The sequence below is a fragment of the Solanum tuberosum genome, unplaced genomic scaffold, assembly GCF_000226075.1.
Source record: "Solanum tuberosum cultivar DM 1-3 516 R44 unplaced genomic scaffold, SolTub_3.0 scf00091, whole genome shotgun sequence".
In the NCBI taxonomy this organism is placed as follows: domain Eukaryota; kingdom Viridiplantae; phylum Streptophyta; class Magnoliopsida; order Solanales; family Solanaceae; genus Solanum; species Solanum tuberosum.
This window is the reverse complement of record NW_006239016.1, coordinates 390,019-406,645: the sequence shown is the minus strand read 5'-3', so window position 1 is coordinate 406,645 and position 16,627 is coordinate 390,019. Positions and strand designations below refer to the sequence as shown.

Genomic DNA, 16,627 nt, shown 5'->3' with positions numbered 1-16,627 from the left:
CAATGACGAAATGAAAAATAATCCTATGCTGCTGAATTAACAAGCAGTCCGACAGGACAAAGTTCAATTTAGATTATTGAGTGTTTATCATGTGAAACGCTTTTAACACATCTTCAAGACAACAATGGGCAAGAAATTCAATCAACGCTCTTTCTTTTTCCTAAGTATAATTGTAGGAAACTAAAATACATAGGGGCAAACCAATGTGTAAAGCCTGACTAAAGGCAAATATAAAATTTAAAGGAGAAGAAAGAAAAGAATTCACATCTAAAGACTACAGACCTCACAAAAGCACAAGATATATGTGCAAAAGAATCTCAAAACTCCGATTTAACGTCCCAGAAATCCAATGATATGCTATGCCGATCAGAAGTCTCACCCTCTCTTCCGCCAGCCCTGGCATCCCATTTCTCAATGTCCATCTTGCCTTTGGGACTTGTGGGTGTGCAATATAAACAAATTTTACAGCCGTCGTTTGTGGACAAAGTCCACCACAAATTGAAAACCACTTAAAGCAAACCAGCAAGCAGCGCCCCAGGGTCTGATACTGGTGGAGGTGGAGAGGTTGGCTGAGGAACTGGTGGTGCAGCAGCCGTGGGAGCAGTAGGGATAATAATCAATTGTTCCTTAATGAACTCCTTCAACCTACATAGTAAGAGGAAAGTTTGAAAGTTAATAATAAGTTGGTTATGAACACCAAAAAGTCACATTACAAATGCACATTTTGGTCGTACTCTAGTGTCAGAGTAGAATCTCCAGAAGCAACTGTCATACGCAGTTGAGTTCTATCAGCTGGATCTGTTTCTATTCTTACCTGTATACAACCATAGAAGTTAGATAATAATAACCATATGATACATTATACCACTGACATCCTATATAAGGTACAACAATTACCACCTCCAACAGAAGGAAATGACAACTTTTGACTACAGGCTAATGTAAAAGTTTGTGAACAGCTCTAACCAGTCACAGTTACCATATCATACAAATACAAGTCATACAATATCCAATTGAATCACTTTCAGATTAAGGACATTTCACAGAACATTAATGCCCAGAAACCACAACCCTTAGCTTACCAAACACAACATGGCACGTGTACTGTCAGAGTAGAAAGTTGTGCTAGCAACCAAATTATTTGCATTTGGATCCTGAATAAGAAATCAGAAGGGCAATTTAAGAAATAAATTCACATGGACTGAGCCAAACTAGAGGAATGATAAAAGATCAAAAACTTACAAGCCCTGGACAAACCATCAGGCGTAAACTGTTGAGCAGGTTTGTCATTTCCAGAAGTGACATTGGTCTTACACCTCTAACCTGGTCATATTAGCCAAATAAAGGGATGGTGATTGGGATTACAATAGAAACTACATACACAAAGAAAGAGAGAAGTTCAGGATTTTACTAGTAACGTTCTTATTCTAGTACATACAGATTACAGAAAGATATGTATATTCTACTAGTCAAGCAAGAACTAAAAAAAGACATACCACTTCTTGGAGCTTCAGTGGCGGCCCAGATAGTGATCTCCACTGCGGGAAAAACTCTTCGGCAGATACTGTAATAGGCTGAAGAAACTTATTCAAGATGGCAGGGAGTCGAAGTTTAACATTGACCTGTAAATGCAAAACTACATCAATACACATATAACTATAAGAACTGTGGATTGATGATCAGAAAATAAATGTCTCATACCAACTGCACCCCAAAATTATATGAGAAGTCAAGAACCGCCACATCCCTACTTGGACGGAGGTTGACTACTTCAAGAGGACATTGAACCTGCAGGAGTTCATTTCACTAGGAAATCAAAAGGTGAAAAATGACTTACCAGAACAAAGTGCAGGAAGTCCAATCCTAATAGAAGCACAACAATAATCTAACCTGTGCACGAGGAGGAATTGTCTCCGGTACTAATGACAGTTCTATTCTCAGATGAGATGGGGGCAATATCAGAGCCTGAACTGAAACAAGTGGAGCCGTATTCTTGTTTCCCAAGAAGAGGATCAGTCGTCCATGATGTGCTCGCCACTCTGCTTTTGTGCCAATCTGGAATTGCATAAACAAACTAAGCTAAGAGCTGAAAAGCCCATCAGTGATAGTACCAAAAAAATGACAGAGCAAGTACCTGAATATAAGGATCCTCATACAGTATACCACTGTCTTTGAGGACCAAGGCTTGAAACCTTTCTGCAATATTTCCTATTGGCTACAACCATGAATCATAAAACAAGATGCTCAGAAGCATGAACTTAGAGGTGACAAGGGAAACTGAAGCAAAATTATAAATGTGGCAAACAAGCTCTCTGAATTTGGAATGTGGATCATGTCAGTCTTAGACTAAAATCAGTTAAAAGAACTTCCACTGGCCAGAGCCATATATTTGTGGTCATGGCAAGAATGCCCCTATTACTAGCCAAATACTATTTGGATCTTATTTTGAATTTAGTTAAATTACCATGGGAACCACAGACAGAAGGAGAGGGCAGCATCTTTCTTTCACATAATTACAAGTCATGACATGAAAGCCAGAAGGTAAAGCAAAATTACCAAAGTTGGATGGAAGCAGTACCTGGACTGTTGCAGTCTGTTCTTCAATAGGTGCAAGTGCTAGCGCATCCTCTGCATTTGGAGCAATGCCGACACCGGAACTCAAGTTATGGGCAGGTTGAGGACCTTCAATAGCCAATGGACCTAAAAGATCTCCCAGGACATCAGGTGAAGGTACTGAAGGAGGTTGAGGATCCACAACAGTCAAAGTTCCATCTGGCTCAGTCTCCCCTTGATCTGCTAAGTTACGATCCTGACCATGTAGTAAATGTTAATTATGGTCTTATACTCACCGTTAAACAATTAAATCCACACTTCAGCATAATGGTGCAAGAAACATCTTACCGTGTTGGCCATGCTTGGAACCTTCACTAAACCAAGGTGACTGACTGGCGGAGTACCATTAGCAGAGGGTTGATCTGTTACTGCTAGAGCATTAGAGGTCTGCTGCTGTGTACGCAGCCTGATTGCGCTTTGTTCAGCAGTATCGGCCTCAGTATCTTCAGCCTTTTTAATTAATGAGGACTACATCCAAAGAGAATTTGTGGCTAAAATCAATGATAACTAAAAAAGGAAAAGAATAAAAACAATATATTGTACTCTTGTGAGGGAATAATAATGTAGCTGAAGGCCATCCCTCAAACCAAAAAGGTCAATTATGCAAACACAGTGTAGATAATAATTAATCAAAAGTAAAGTTGGTTTCATACCTGTCGCTCAGGGAACTTAGGCATTTCAGCTAAGACATCCATTAAAGCTGCCCCTTTCTTACTCAACTCTAAGTATTCCACAGCTCGTTGCTGTATTTCAGCATCGATGCAACTCTCATATCTAGGATATTTGTGCAATTTTATCCATTAGCTGATTATATTTGGATATATTGGCACACTGAATAACATAGAGGATGCACAAATTACATCACTCTTAAAACTTACTTTCTGAATATTGCCAATATCTGATTCTGTAGCTCTGGATCTGGTGGTTGTGTGTGCATCAAAATTTTTGCATATGTCGAAAGAAGAATAGGAATTGTTGAAGTCCTGAACAATATCACTGGTGTAAGATAACAGAAAAATGATGGCAAACTGAGATCAAATGTTAAAATGCCCTTACGAAACAGTAGGAAGCTTCTCATGAATGAGGCTGAAGATTTCCTTCGGACTACATCCTGGCCTTCTGGCAAGAAGATGGCTGTATTCTCCAAGGATATATGAACTTACCTGTTCCATCATACAACACCCAAATTAAATATTCCATTAGCTTCGCAATAATGTTTTGTTTCCATCATTGACATGAGGTAGGACCCGCACACATCAAGATTTAGAGTAGAAACATGTGGACAAGAAATTTTGCTCGTTGGGAGTTCATGTTTGCACTATTGCAATTAGTCTGTAAAACTTGAAAAGAAACTGAACACTAGGCAAATCTCTATTGACACATTTTTTTGTTTGTTAAAACTACATGACAGGGTTAGATATTGTTGCCAACAATGAACTACAAGGCAACCCATGTTAGTTAGAGGAGGCCATGCAAACCTTTTTTTTAGGTGTTATATGCTTGAGCTGCAATCTTGAACAAGAAGAGGCCCATGCAGTGTTATTAAAAACCATCGCCTTTTCGTTTTAAGGCAAGTGTGCAAAGTGAGGTTATAGCTTCATGGATTAAGTCATGCGCTTCAAAGAAGTGTGCACTTCAAACAATGGCACGCAAAGTGAACCCTACTACGGTTCTATGAACTCTCAACTTCAATGAGTTGGATTAATACCGGCATTATTGTACATTGAATATAAATTAATTATTTTAATTGCAACTTGATAATTTATTTTTATTTTTTTTTTATGACAAGGAAAACCCGCAGCCGCTACCCTTTGGGTGCGCACAGGGTAAAACCCCCGCTCCTATGCAATAGTTCGCAAACCACATAGGAGAGGTAACCCGCACTAGGCAAGCCCGGTGCGACGAGCTCGACCCAGAAGGCAAATCCCTTGCTTTCGCTGGCAAGGGGTTTCAAACTTGAGACCTCCAACATGGAAGTCCCAAGCCCAAACCACTGGGCCACCCCGAAGGGTCTTAGTGCTGGTAGATTGAAACAACAGTTTTGCAAAGGAGTCCAGAAGTGACTTTGGATTCGTTGTTTGATAAAATTTGTTTTTACTTGTTGCTTATTAACCTGTAAAGTATTACTTGACACATGCAATACCTGAGGAACAACGTGTTTCAACTGTATTTTGCCAGCTCGCTAATATAAGTTGCATTTGGAACTTACCCTCCATGCAGTAAACATGCCCAATCTTTTTACCTTCTTGTCCATCTTAGCATGCAAAATTTTCTGCAGATGAAAACAGGATGTGTTGCCCTTGTTTTGTGTTTAAACATCAGCGTTGATCCACCTGATGTAATAAAGATATCTCCTTGTGCTCGAATGGAGTGTTGGGTTGGTACGTTTCTTCTTCTTCTTCTTCTTGTTCTGCTTGTACAATAACTAGCTACCGATCTTCATTTTGCTATATTTCATTTAAATGAATGTTCTTTATTTCATTCTATTTACTTGTAGTAATTTTCAGTGTACTTTATATTCTGAAGGATGATTGTTCATAAATTCCCCCTTTTCCCCTAAGAAAGAAATGTCGGTGGTAAATTTGTTTTAAATATCATTATAGTACTAAATTTATATATGTTTGGTTCTTTTAGATGTTGTAACAAAAAAGAATTGTGTTTCACATATCGCTTTTCACTTCAAGCCCCTTGACCTGGTCACTATTTGCACTTATCCCTATTAAAAGCATTGGGCGCATTTAAAAGAGAGAGATGCAAAACCGTAGCTAAAATTGATAAGGACATGGCTTAACTTTTGAGTCTTCAAGAGAAAACTATTCCTGGTATAGGGTATGCACTAGACCAAAGTGAAGATCATAGAGAAGAAGTTGTTTACTTGTTTCCAGTGGTGTATTGACATCTTACGGGCATCTCAAGTCAACCTCTCTCTAAATTTTGTGGGAAGGGACACGTTCAGCTACTCTTCCACCTGGGAATAAATATCTAAGACTTGGTTTTCACAACTAAGCATGTGCCTTCGGGTGATCGGAGCAACCTCTAGTATTTTATATGCCAATTGCCAATATTCAGATGTTCCGAGCGCTCATGAGTTCAAATAGGTAAAACAAAATGCAATCAAGCCTATGCAAACACAAACCCCTACATTAGATTAACCCCTTCAAACAGTTTACTCCAGTAGTTAGATTTCAACAATTTGAATTCCTGTCATAGTAGACACTGCACTGCAGTCTTAGTATCATGTGTTCTTACAGCTCATGCAAGTGTTCAGCGTATCAAATTACGGGGTTAGCCATTCCTATTTGCAACTAGCAATGTATTGCATCACAATTACGCAGCCAAAATATCACAATTATGCAACAACAACATCCACAGGGTTTATAATTTATTATTTTGAGAAAGTAACATTTGTTGTATAATATTAACTGCAGCATATAATGTTTAGCTGTCCATAATTACAGAAGAAGAATATAGAAAGATGTTCTAATCTATTAACAACTTACAGAGAACATCAACAAAAGATTCTGACTTCCATATATTCATGTTTACACCAAAAATAGTAAAGGACTAAGCAATATCCTCAGCTTCTGGATAGTTTATAATTATTCATTAACATTAACAGGGTAAAGTGTTATTGCAAAAGAACGCACCTTGACCATTGTTTCATGAATGGCAGGCTTATCAAGATATTCTCTGGATTTCAAAGCTGCATAAGGCTGAGGAAAGAAGTTTGAAAATAAGACACAGAGAAGACTGACCTCCACCTATATAGAAGCTAAGACCACACTGCACCAATGGAAGGACAACTATAGTTACCTGAAGATCTTCATTGTTTGTAACAAACTGCACAACACGGAACCAAATGTCATCACTGACAAAATCGCCGGCCTTGTCAATTAATTGAAGGATGACATCGACATACCTGCATGTGAAACAGGAATACACTCTTAGATGTCATCACATCATATACCAACAAGGAAACACAATTCGCAGAAACATCTAGATCTGAGTACTCAACAAAAACACGAGATCTTTGTATGAAACAATCTCTCAAGCATGACTTCACATAGTACATGAAAACAACGTGCATTTTCTGTTCCATATCAATTTCATACCATGACAGATCAGGAGCAAACTTCTCTGCAAGAATTGCTATTTTAAGTGACAGTTCTTCACGCATCACGAACTCCGCTGTACTGAGATACTGGAAAGACATAAAGTTAGTTGCATATTTTCTCTTAACCTTCTTCAACATTTTCATTCCATAGAGGATATATCCAAATACATTGAAAAGAAAAATACAGAAAAATTGAATATAACTCAGAGTCAGGTGGTTATATACCTGTAATAATTCTTCTACTATGTCCTTTGCATTAGAAACATCACACATTCCATAAAGTAAATCAAGGGCACGTCTCCTAATGCTGTATATAGAGTAGTTAACATCAGTAAAGGAAGCAATTAAAACTCTGAGTTGGAGAACATGTGCTAAACTGAGTCGTAACGTAACAGGGGACAGGCTTTACAAGGAATCTCTTTCCCTGATTTTATCAAAAAAGGGAAACACAATTTGAACAAAGAACACTGCAGATAATCAAATAAGACTCCAGATGTATTATCAGACAAATGATAAGCAGCGATAGCCAACGCGATTTCTTTAAGAAGTTACCAATTTCCAAAAGAGTTTTACTTTTGCTTACACGCAGATGTCATAATATAAAAATCTTAAAAATAGAATACTTCCTACTTAATACCCATACTAGACCTGATATCAGGGTCCTTCAGTGAGGTAATAATTTGAGCTTGATGTCGTTTTATAATGTCCTGTACATCTGTAACCATCAACATCCGAGTCATATTCTCCTGCATTTTGGCAATAATAACATAAGGGGAATCAGACAGTCGTCTAGGCTGGCATGCTGTTAACTGGATTTATTTGCAAGTTAGTTTGTGAGAAATTTGGCATATATAGGACCAACGTATTACAACATGCCACTGATGAACTATAAAACCTCTTACACAGGCAAAAAAAATAAAAATAATAGAAGAAATAACAAGAATAAACATGCTGCTACCACTTACCAAGCCAAGATAACGAATATTAGGTTCGCGGACAGCAATGAATTTCCCAAGCAATGCAACACACTGAGACATCATTTCCTTTTCGGCATCAAGATGCATGACCTGCAGTAAAGCGCTTAGAATTCAACCCTCAAATGTTCCAAGAAAGCAGGGGAAACCAGAGAATTTAACCAGCAGTCAAGTTTTTGAAAATCTGAACAGTGCCATATAGCATGTCTTAGCACGTAATGTGCACAAAGGGTTAAGAGTGCAATTTTTTTTTGATGAACAAGCAGCAATTTGATAAAAGGAGCAGCTCTCAAAGTGGAAAGAAGAGAAGCACAAGATCAGTTTTGAGTTTTGACTTAGAGATCACCATGCATTATATAAGAAGAGAACTGTTCTCCATAAAGAACGAATTTACTAAAATGTCATTTACCATAGCCAATAGCACTGAAATTCACAAAAAGCACGGAACTGTACCTCAAGAATGTGCAAGGATAAGGACTTGATAATTAGAAACTTACAAGAGCAAGGGCTTCAAATAGGACTGCATGTGACGCATTATTTTTGTTCACATTTTTCACCACATCAGTTCCCATCAATATCCGTTGTAAAACCTAATTGATTAAAATGAAAATGAAATGAGTTCTAGGACATCACTCCAGATTATTATTTTTCCTGGCATGAACAAAAATATGATATTTTGCAGTAAAAAAACTTCTTATAGAGATGATTTACCTCAAACAATGATCTTCTAGTGCTTGGATCTTCAATAGTCGGGAAATATTGAAGAGACCTCATAGTCTTCACCTGAGATCAAAATTTAAGATGATATGTGAGCAGAGATCATGATCCTGTTCTTAAATTACTGGCATCGGTGCATCAAATTTGTGATTTACAGTACCAGTCCATCCATTCGCGCAATTTTCAATTTAACTATCATCCAATTGGGAAGCATAAGTGTATTTCAAGGTTCATGGGATCAAAAAGCAGTTTTTATCCACAGTAAATACTGGCTTCGGTATATTCAACAGTAACGAGTAAACAAACCTGAAGCCAGGGAGACGGTATCCCATAGTAAGTGTATTCTTGTGGAATATCTTGGTTCCTGGCAAGCCTTTCCAACACTTTAACACATTTTGGAAGACAACTCCAATATGCTTCATGGTTACTAGCCACTAATGCAACTAGAAGGCTCATGGAAGATGTCAAGACACCAAAATCCCGTTCATCTAGTAGTTGCGCCATCCTATCTGACCTGGAATATCACAAAAACTCCAACTGTTGAAGGACAAGTTAAGTCATCCCTTAAACCATTCAAATACAAAATTACACGTACCAGCCATCAACATTCACAACATCAGGATTTTTCCTAAAAAGACGCAGGAGACATAGGGCAGCCTTTTTCCTCACAAGTGGCCTACAACTACTTGATATCTTGCAGCAAAAAAGGAAGGACAAAGAAGAGAGTCAACATCACTTTCAGACTCTGAAGTACCAGCTCAATGCTGCAAGTATCACTTACAAGTAACTTCTGAACATCAGGTGCCAGAGATTCAGCAAATTCCCTTCCCCCAATATTTCCAACCTGCGCATATACATGAAAATTTATAATTTGTAAAATATGATAAAAGAACCTCAAAGCTTCAATTCACTTAGCAATCAAAAAAATCCTTCTAGGAAAAGTAAATAACTGCATAAGATTTGCATATATGCAACTAAAGAACCACAAAACATTTGCAAGTCGTACCAAAGTCAATGCTAGACACTGGAAAGTTTCGTTGCGACCTATTATGTCATTGCGTACTGTATTAATTGCTAATCTCAAAAAATCATGGTTCTCATTGAGCAAACATGATGTCACTATGTACCCAACCTGCAAACCATCAAAAAGAAAAAATCAGTTGAACCTTTAGGTCCTTGCTTCAAATATTTACACAAAACAGAAGCTGCAGCATAGGGAAGACTAGAACATGCACCTCCTCAGTCTTATAACCAACTATTTCAATCAAAACAAAATCATGATTTCAATAGTTTTTAGAGAAAGTACAGCTGAATACATATCTCAACTTCTACAAAGAAATAGGATTACCTCATATTACCACAACATTCAAAGGTGATGAGTTATCCATGTGATTGGATGAAAGAAGAATGAGGAGATACCTGCTTCTCGGGATACTTTGGAGCAGATATCAGAGATACAGCTTCCATGTGACCAAAATCCACATCATAACCAAGCATATAAATGTAAAGCATTTTCCAGACATATTTCTTCTTCTCATAAGGTGTCAACCCCTGTTGGAAAAAAAAGTACAGAATTCCATCAATAGGATTGAAGCCAATTAAATTTTGCAGACAAAACAGCTCTGACCACACCAAATAACAAATTAAGAAACACGGAAATTAAATGAGAAAACAGAGTAAAGTATAACTAGAATGGAACAGATAAACAGCTCTAGCCACATTACCTAAACAAATTAAGAAACACAGAAATTAAATAAGCAAACAGAGCAAAGAACAGCTGATGGAGCATTTGCCCCAGGTATTTCTTTTATTTTATTTTTGATAACCGAGAAATCCGTCTGTGACCCGCCCTTTGGACCAATCACAGCCTTCTAAACTCGGATTGCCCCAGGTATTTAAGTGAGAAAGAAAGAAGCTATATGGAAAAACATTGTGATCTGTTGTCTGAATATTCAGAAAGAAAAGATGCTAGTTTTAAGGTCTGAACTTGATTTGTTTTGGTAATTCATAGAAAACAGTTCAAGTTATAATACAAGATTATGCTTTTATACATCTCAATATCCTTAGCAAGGTAAGGTGATGTACAACAACAACGTTCCCAGTGTGGTCCCTGCAACGAGGGGTCTAGTGAGGGTAGAGTGTATATAGACCTTACCTCTACCTCAAAGGTGGAGAGTTTGTTTCTGATAGACCCTCATCTCTATTGTGACCAAATAAAGCTCTTGTTTAAATCCATATATTTGTGTTGGTACTATACTTTGGGTTTTTCCTATCTTAAAAGAGTGTTGTGGTCTACAATGGTTGTGAATGATGAACAATGGTATTTGTGTTGGTGGGAGGTGGCAGGTATCCTGTGGAATTAGTCGAGGTGGGCAAGTTGGCTCGGACACCATGCTTATCAAAAAAAATGGTTTTTTTTTTTTTTTTTTGATAACCGAGAAATCCGTCTGTGACCCGCCCTTTGGACCAATCACAACCTTCTAAACTCGGTGGATAATGGGCCCGCCCCTCTACCCTTCTCCACTTAAATACCGGGCTTCGCTTTGCATGGTGTGTATCAAAAAAATGGTTGTGAATGATCAAATTCACTAATTTCAGGGACAGTGAAGAAAATGGAAGTATAACTGCCTTTTACATTTCCATGCAATTCAGATACAACATAATACCAAAATATGAAGACCACTACCTGCACACCAACCGTGTGTAGGGATCATATTGTTTCATTTGTCTCCAGTTTAGAAATCTCTTTTGTCTTTAATTTGAGCACCAATTAATTATATATCTATAGATTACTCAAATATATATATATATATATATATTGGACTATTTGTTGTCAGAACAACACATCCCAAATGGCGTGCATTTTCTTAGATTCTGTCAGTATGAAGTTGTTTTTGAACATTATTAGTTCTCTATAGTGGTGGAATAACGTGATTATCATTGCAAAAGGGATCTTGTTTTTGCTGTACCAACTGAATAAAAGTCTCACCTTATCTTTTTTTTGAGAAGGATAAAAGTCTCACCTTATCAAGAGAAAAAAATGGCAGACACTTACTTTCATCCAAAACAAGCTTCATTTCCTATTAAAAAAGTTTATTTTCTGATAAACCTAAATAGTTTTTAAGCTTTCTATATGAGTATATTGGTTTGGGCTTGGGACTTCCATGTTGGAGGTCTCAAGTTCGAAACCCCTTGCCAACGAAAGCAAGGGGTTTGCCTTCTGGGTCGAGCTCGTCACACCGGGCTTGCCTAGTGCTGGTTACCTCTCCTATGTGGTTTGCAAGCTATTGCATAGGAGCAGGGGTTTTACCCTAAAGGGTAGCGACTGCGGGTTTCCCTTGTCATCAAAAAAAAAAATCTAGTGAATAAAGACATGTTAATTCTAGTTCATAAGCACCTTTCATCCTATCAGAATTTTTTGGACTGATTAAAAGGATATACAAGAATATTTAACGAGGATATGCTACCGATCTTATTCAATACTTGACCTCTTAGCATCCTATAAGATTGGAAAAGGGTTCTTTTCTTTTGGTTTTTGCTGACTAACTTTTTTTAGAACTAAGAAATTCCCGAGGACAAATGCGTATGGTTCAAAACTCAGTGAACATGGCCCACCTTCTCAACTCTTTCTGCTTAACAATACAGGCTTTTTTTCTTCGACAGAATTTGAACCATGCTCTTACCAGTAGACAGAATCCCTACGGATAAAGGATATACTGGCATTCTTATTCAATGCTTAGCCTCTTAGAATCCCTACAAGATTAGAAATGCATTCTTCTTATAGTTTTTCCTCGCTGTAATATTCAGCACCACCATAGTGCTGCTTTTATAATACACCTTTCTCTCTCTTAAGAGAAAAAAAAAAAAGAGATATACCAGCATTCTTATTTCTTGAAAAAATATTTTCATGTCGAGGATAAAGAATTCCACAAGTACTGACTACAACTTCCTATGACGTACAAACTTCTGGCATTAATATGCCCAAGCATAATGAAAAGGAAAAGTTTGTAAAGGGTTGAAATACTTGTCTTATTTCTTGAAAAAGAGAAGTTAGTAATGGGTTGTAATACTTGTCTTATTTTCCTGTCGAGGACAAAGAATTTCACAAGTACTGACTATAATTTCCTATGACGTACAAACTTACGACATTAATATGCCAAGCATAATGAATTTTCAGTCGCCTAGAAGAGAAAACTCTCAATGTCTTGTACTAAAATCAGTTCTTTTTTTCAGAAGGATGGCCTAAAGAGCAGGTCAAAAGAAGGATACATTAAATAAACCATTCTAAGTATTTCTAGAATGTTGAACCTCTGTGAACATGAATTATGATACTAAGCATCAGCTATGACATTGACCAACTCAGGGAAATGAAACCCAGAAATTATTCCACTACAAGGATCCAAATGTGTTGCCTAGTGATCAATGAAGTGGGAGGAGAACCATGAGGTTTCAACTGAAATCCAATATCTTACCTTCTGTCCAAGCCTTGATAGACAGAGTTACCTAGTACGTGACCCTTCGGGGTGGCCCAGTGGTTTGGGCTTGGAACTTCCATGTTGGAGGTCTCAAGTTCGAAACCCCTTGCCAGCGAAAGCAAGGGGTTTGCCTTCTGGGTCGAGCTCGTCGCACCGGGCTTGCCTAGTGCGGGTTACCTCTCCTATGTGGTTTGCGAGCTATTGCATAGGAACGGGGGTTTTACCCTGTGCGCACCCAAAGGGTAGCGGCTGCGGGTTTACCTTGTCATAAAATAAAAAAAAAGAGTTACCTAGTACATGTGCTGGTGGAGGCAGCAGGAACCAGCAAACCCGGATACTACCGTCATAAAAATAATTAATTAACTAAATAAATAAGCAAAATATTACACTACAAAAAATTGACTAAGTTGATAAATTCAATCATTATAATTTCACTAATGCATTTGCCTTGTTTTTAGCTGACTATTCTCCAATTCAACTACTATTTAAATAGAAGAGTATCAAACAACTATGAGCAAATTAGGCAGCTAAACTCCTTCCACTCTAATTTTTGCCCCCATCTGCCCGAGCCTTGGTGGGCAGAGTTACATGGTACCTATGTTGGGAGAGAGAGGTAGCAAGTAACCAATAGAATAATCAAGATGCACATACATGAACACAAATATCACTGTTTGCGAGCTATTGCATAGAAGCGGGATTTTACCCTGTGCGCACCCAAAGGGTAGCGGCTGCGAGTTTCCTTGTCACAAAAAAAAAAAATTAAAATATACCACAGTACAAAAATTGAACAAGTGGATAATTCATTCATTATAATTTCACTAATGCATTTGCCTTGTTTATATCTGATTGTGTCGACTGTCCTCCAGTTCCACTATTTGTTTAGAAGAGTATCAAACAACTATGAACAAATTAGGCATCTAAACTACTTCCAATCTTAGTTTTACCCCATTCTGTTTGTAATAAATAGCCATATGTTGTGTCACAAACATTAGCTCAAAAAGAGTTTCGTAATTCTTCTTTGTCAAAAAAAAAATCCTCCCTCCATCCTCTAATATCCTCTTTGATTGAATAAGAAAAGGAGGCTTCACGAGATGTTTTATAGTCTAGAGACAATGCCTTTGAAGATAATCAATGCTTACGAAATTGCTAACCAGTTAACTCTTGCCCCTCCTTAGAATAGCACCTCAATGAATAAAGACTTTGAGAAATCTTCATTAAAAATCTAATTCTACATTTGACCTTTTACGATTTTATTCCAATTAAAAAAAAATCTAATTCTTCATCTTTCTTTGTGTTTAAGCTTGTTCAATGTCCCATATTTGAGACATAGGATCTATGCTCAATACCTTACATATGCAAGAACAGAAGCAAAGATAGATTTTTTGGCTAGTACAATATTCTCAGTAGATGAATACATACTACCGTGCCCCTTAACAAACAATGTGGGCCTAGCGAGATCATTATCTTGTATCAACAACATAGTACAAAGAACTCGACACTGTCCTGGTTGTAAAATCCTGCTCATATCCCTTTTACCTTACACAATATTCTAGTAAAGGCTTATAATTGCAGAATCATTGCACCCTCGGTAAGCAATACTCCCTCCATCCCAATTTATGTGACACTCTTTCCACTGTTATTTTTAGTCCTAAATCCCAATAAGAACGACACATTTCTATATTTAGTAACAATTTAACTTTAAACTTCTCATTTTACCCTTAATGAGATGATTTATAGCCACACAAATGCCTATGACTTAATTTAGACTACAAGTTTAAAAAATATTCCTTCCATACTTAAATGTGTACCCTGTCAAACACCATCACATGATTTTTTCTTTGAGAGTTTCAGAAATATCATCACATAAATTGAGGCTGAAAGAGTAACTATTTTAGATGCTACTTCAAAGTCTTTAACTACTCCCTCCGTTCATTTTTACTTGTCCACTATTCCAAAATTAGATTTTCATTTCTTTTTTTTGACAAAGGTAATGTTGACATAGATTTTCACTTTTACTTGTGACTTTTAACATATCAAGAAAAGACGATTATTTTTTTCCATGTTTTACCCTTAGCATTAATTACCTTTTCCCCAAATCATTTTCCAAGAGCTAATACTAAACATCAATTAGTATGGGTATTCTAGTAAAACACTCATATCAATCATTATTTCTTAAGGGGCGTGCAAAGTCCAAAGTGAACAGAGGGAGTATGTCGCATGGTAAGAGAACACCATCTACCAGCTCGGATCGAAAAAGTTCTACAGCTTATACCTAGAGTTTGCTTTAAACTTCTTGACTTTACATGATAACGCATATAAGGAATTCGGATTTCACTCCAGTTTAAATAATAACAAGCGCTCAATATTTTTCCTTTTGTCGCCTAGGGGCTAGGTCCAGCTAATAGTGTCAGATACATCTACGAGAACCATTTCAAAAGTTAAAGTGAATTATGTGGATATATAGATCCACATTTAGATAGGAACAGTCAGCTTTTGCATAGACGACAAAATTGTTCCATTTGCACAATCACCACAAAATGATTCCACACAACTCTAATTGTTAATCACGCTAATGAAATCATTACAATTCACTATCATCCGTTAGAAAATCTAAGATATGTCTTTTCCTGACAAGTGCCGTTACGATAGTGAATGAAGCTGGACAACAAGGCTCACGCTTCACACTTCTATCTTAACTAGCCTAAATCGGGGAATTATTTTCCTAAAAAGCAAATAATTAAGCATCTCGCCAGTTCAAAACCGGAGTAAGCATCTCGCAGGTTCAAAACCCTTATACTGTAAAAGACAAGCATGAATTCAATAAATGCACTCTGCTTTCTAATTAACTACCAAATAAACCCATTCACTAGTGAACATTCAATTTAACCCTACACTACCCCCTTCCTAAGCAGTTTAAACCTAAACCCGAAATCAAACAACATCATTTACCACTTATATCATATAACCCACAGCATAGCTCATAATACCAAAAACCCAATAACCCTTCAACTGAAGCTAAAATCAAAGGAAAACAAATTAAAAGGCAAACACATCACATACATCTATCAACACATCTATAACAGCAAACAAATCCAACCCAAACTAGTTTAGGATATATTAGCTAAAGGGAGAAGGCGTAAAGTTGTTACCTTTTCGTTTTTGAAGCGAGTACGAACATTGCCAAGCTCTTTATCTACACGAAGACGTTCCTGTTCTTTGTTCTGGCAATTACGAACATCGCTGATGAAAACTGACAAACCTCTCATGCCGGATAACGCCATTTCCGTACAGATCCAACCCGAGAGGCTTTTTGTAGATCCCTCAAATATTAGCACCGAGATCTTCTCCTATAAGATCGACCCTCACAATTCACCTAAATTCAAGTATAAATTCCTGTTTCGCCTATACATACAATATCTATGTATGTATATGTTGTACAGAAGGGGGGGTGGGTTGGGCGTGGGGTGAGGGCAGGAGGTGGACTGAGAAATTTAGAAAAGCCGTCAGGGCAGTGGAGGAAGACGACTTTAGTTTAGTTTAGCTTAATTTGACGAAACACAAAGGCATAATTTCCATTTCCATTTTCATTTCTGGCAATTTGAATTTCTAATTTTTACTTTTTCCTTTTTTGCATTGATTTTTCTTTCTTATTTTCTGTTTATTATATTTATTATTAGAATTAATTGCTCACTGTTCGTCATGTCAATGTAACGTTTGCCCCCACCGCGCGCCAT

At 37.3% G+C, this 16,627-nt stretch overlaps 1 protein-coding gene across 1 annotated transcript; it reads right to left on the bottom strand.

Annotated features, from left to right (window-relative positions):
- Positions 1 to 51: 51 nt before the first annotated feature.
- Positions 52 to 16,526, bottom strand: LOC102597845 (AP-2 complex subunit alpha-1-like). The gene is made up of 27 exons (XM_006347159.2): positions 16,043 to 16,526; positions 9,838 to 9,969; positions 9,425 to 9,550; positions 9,200 to 9,262; positions 9,014 to 9,111; positions 8,725 to 8,932; positions 8,413 to 8,484; positions 8,199 to 8,291; positions 7,693 to 7,794; positions 7,376 to 7,473; positions 6,953 to 7,034; positions 6,726 to 6,814; positions 6,427 to 6,532; positions 6,261 to 6,326; positions 3,670 to 3,776; positions 3,492 to 3,596; positions 3,267 to 3,387; positions 2,902 to 3,081; positions 2,579 to 2,809; positions 2,135 to 2,215; positions 1,891 to 2,055; positions 1,702 to 1,788; positions 1,497 to 1,622; positions 1,243 to 1,323; positions 1,083 to 1,154; positions 735 to 814; positions 52 to 645 (listed from the first exon to the last, which is right to left on the bottom strand). The coding sequence occupies exons 1-27, from the start codon at positions 16,172 to 16,174 to the stop codon at positions 510 to 512; spliced, it is 3,039 nt and encodes a 1,012-aa protein (XP_006347221.1). The 5' UTR covers positions 16,175 to 16,526; the 3' UTR covers positions 52 to 509.
- Positions 16,527 to 16,627: the final 101 nt, after the last annotated feature.

Bases quoted from the DNA above. Each gene is read 5' to 3' on its own strand.
- LOC102597845 (XM_006347159.2), bottom strand. From the start codon at position 16,174: ATGGCGTTATCCGGCATGAGAGGTTTGTCAGTTTTCATCAGCGATGTT. The intron at 8,292-8,412 runs GTAAATCATCTC...TTAATCAATTAG, and splicing joins CTAGAAGATCATTGTTTGAG to GTTTTACAACGGATATTGAT. The intron at 3,597-3,669 runs GTAAGGGCATTT...GATATTGTTCAG, and splicing joins GAGAAGCTTCCTACTGTTTC to GACTTCAACAATTCCTATTC.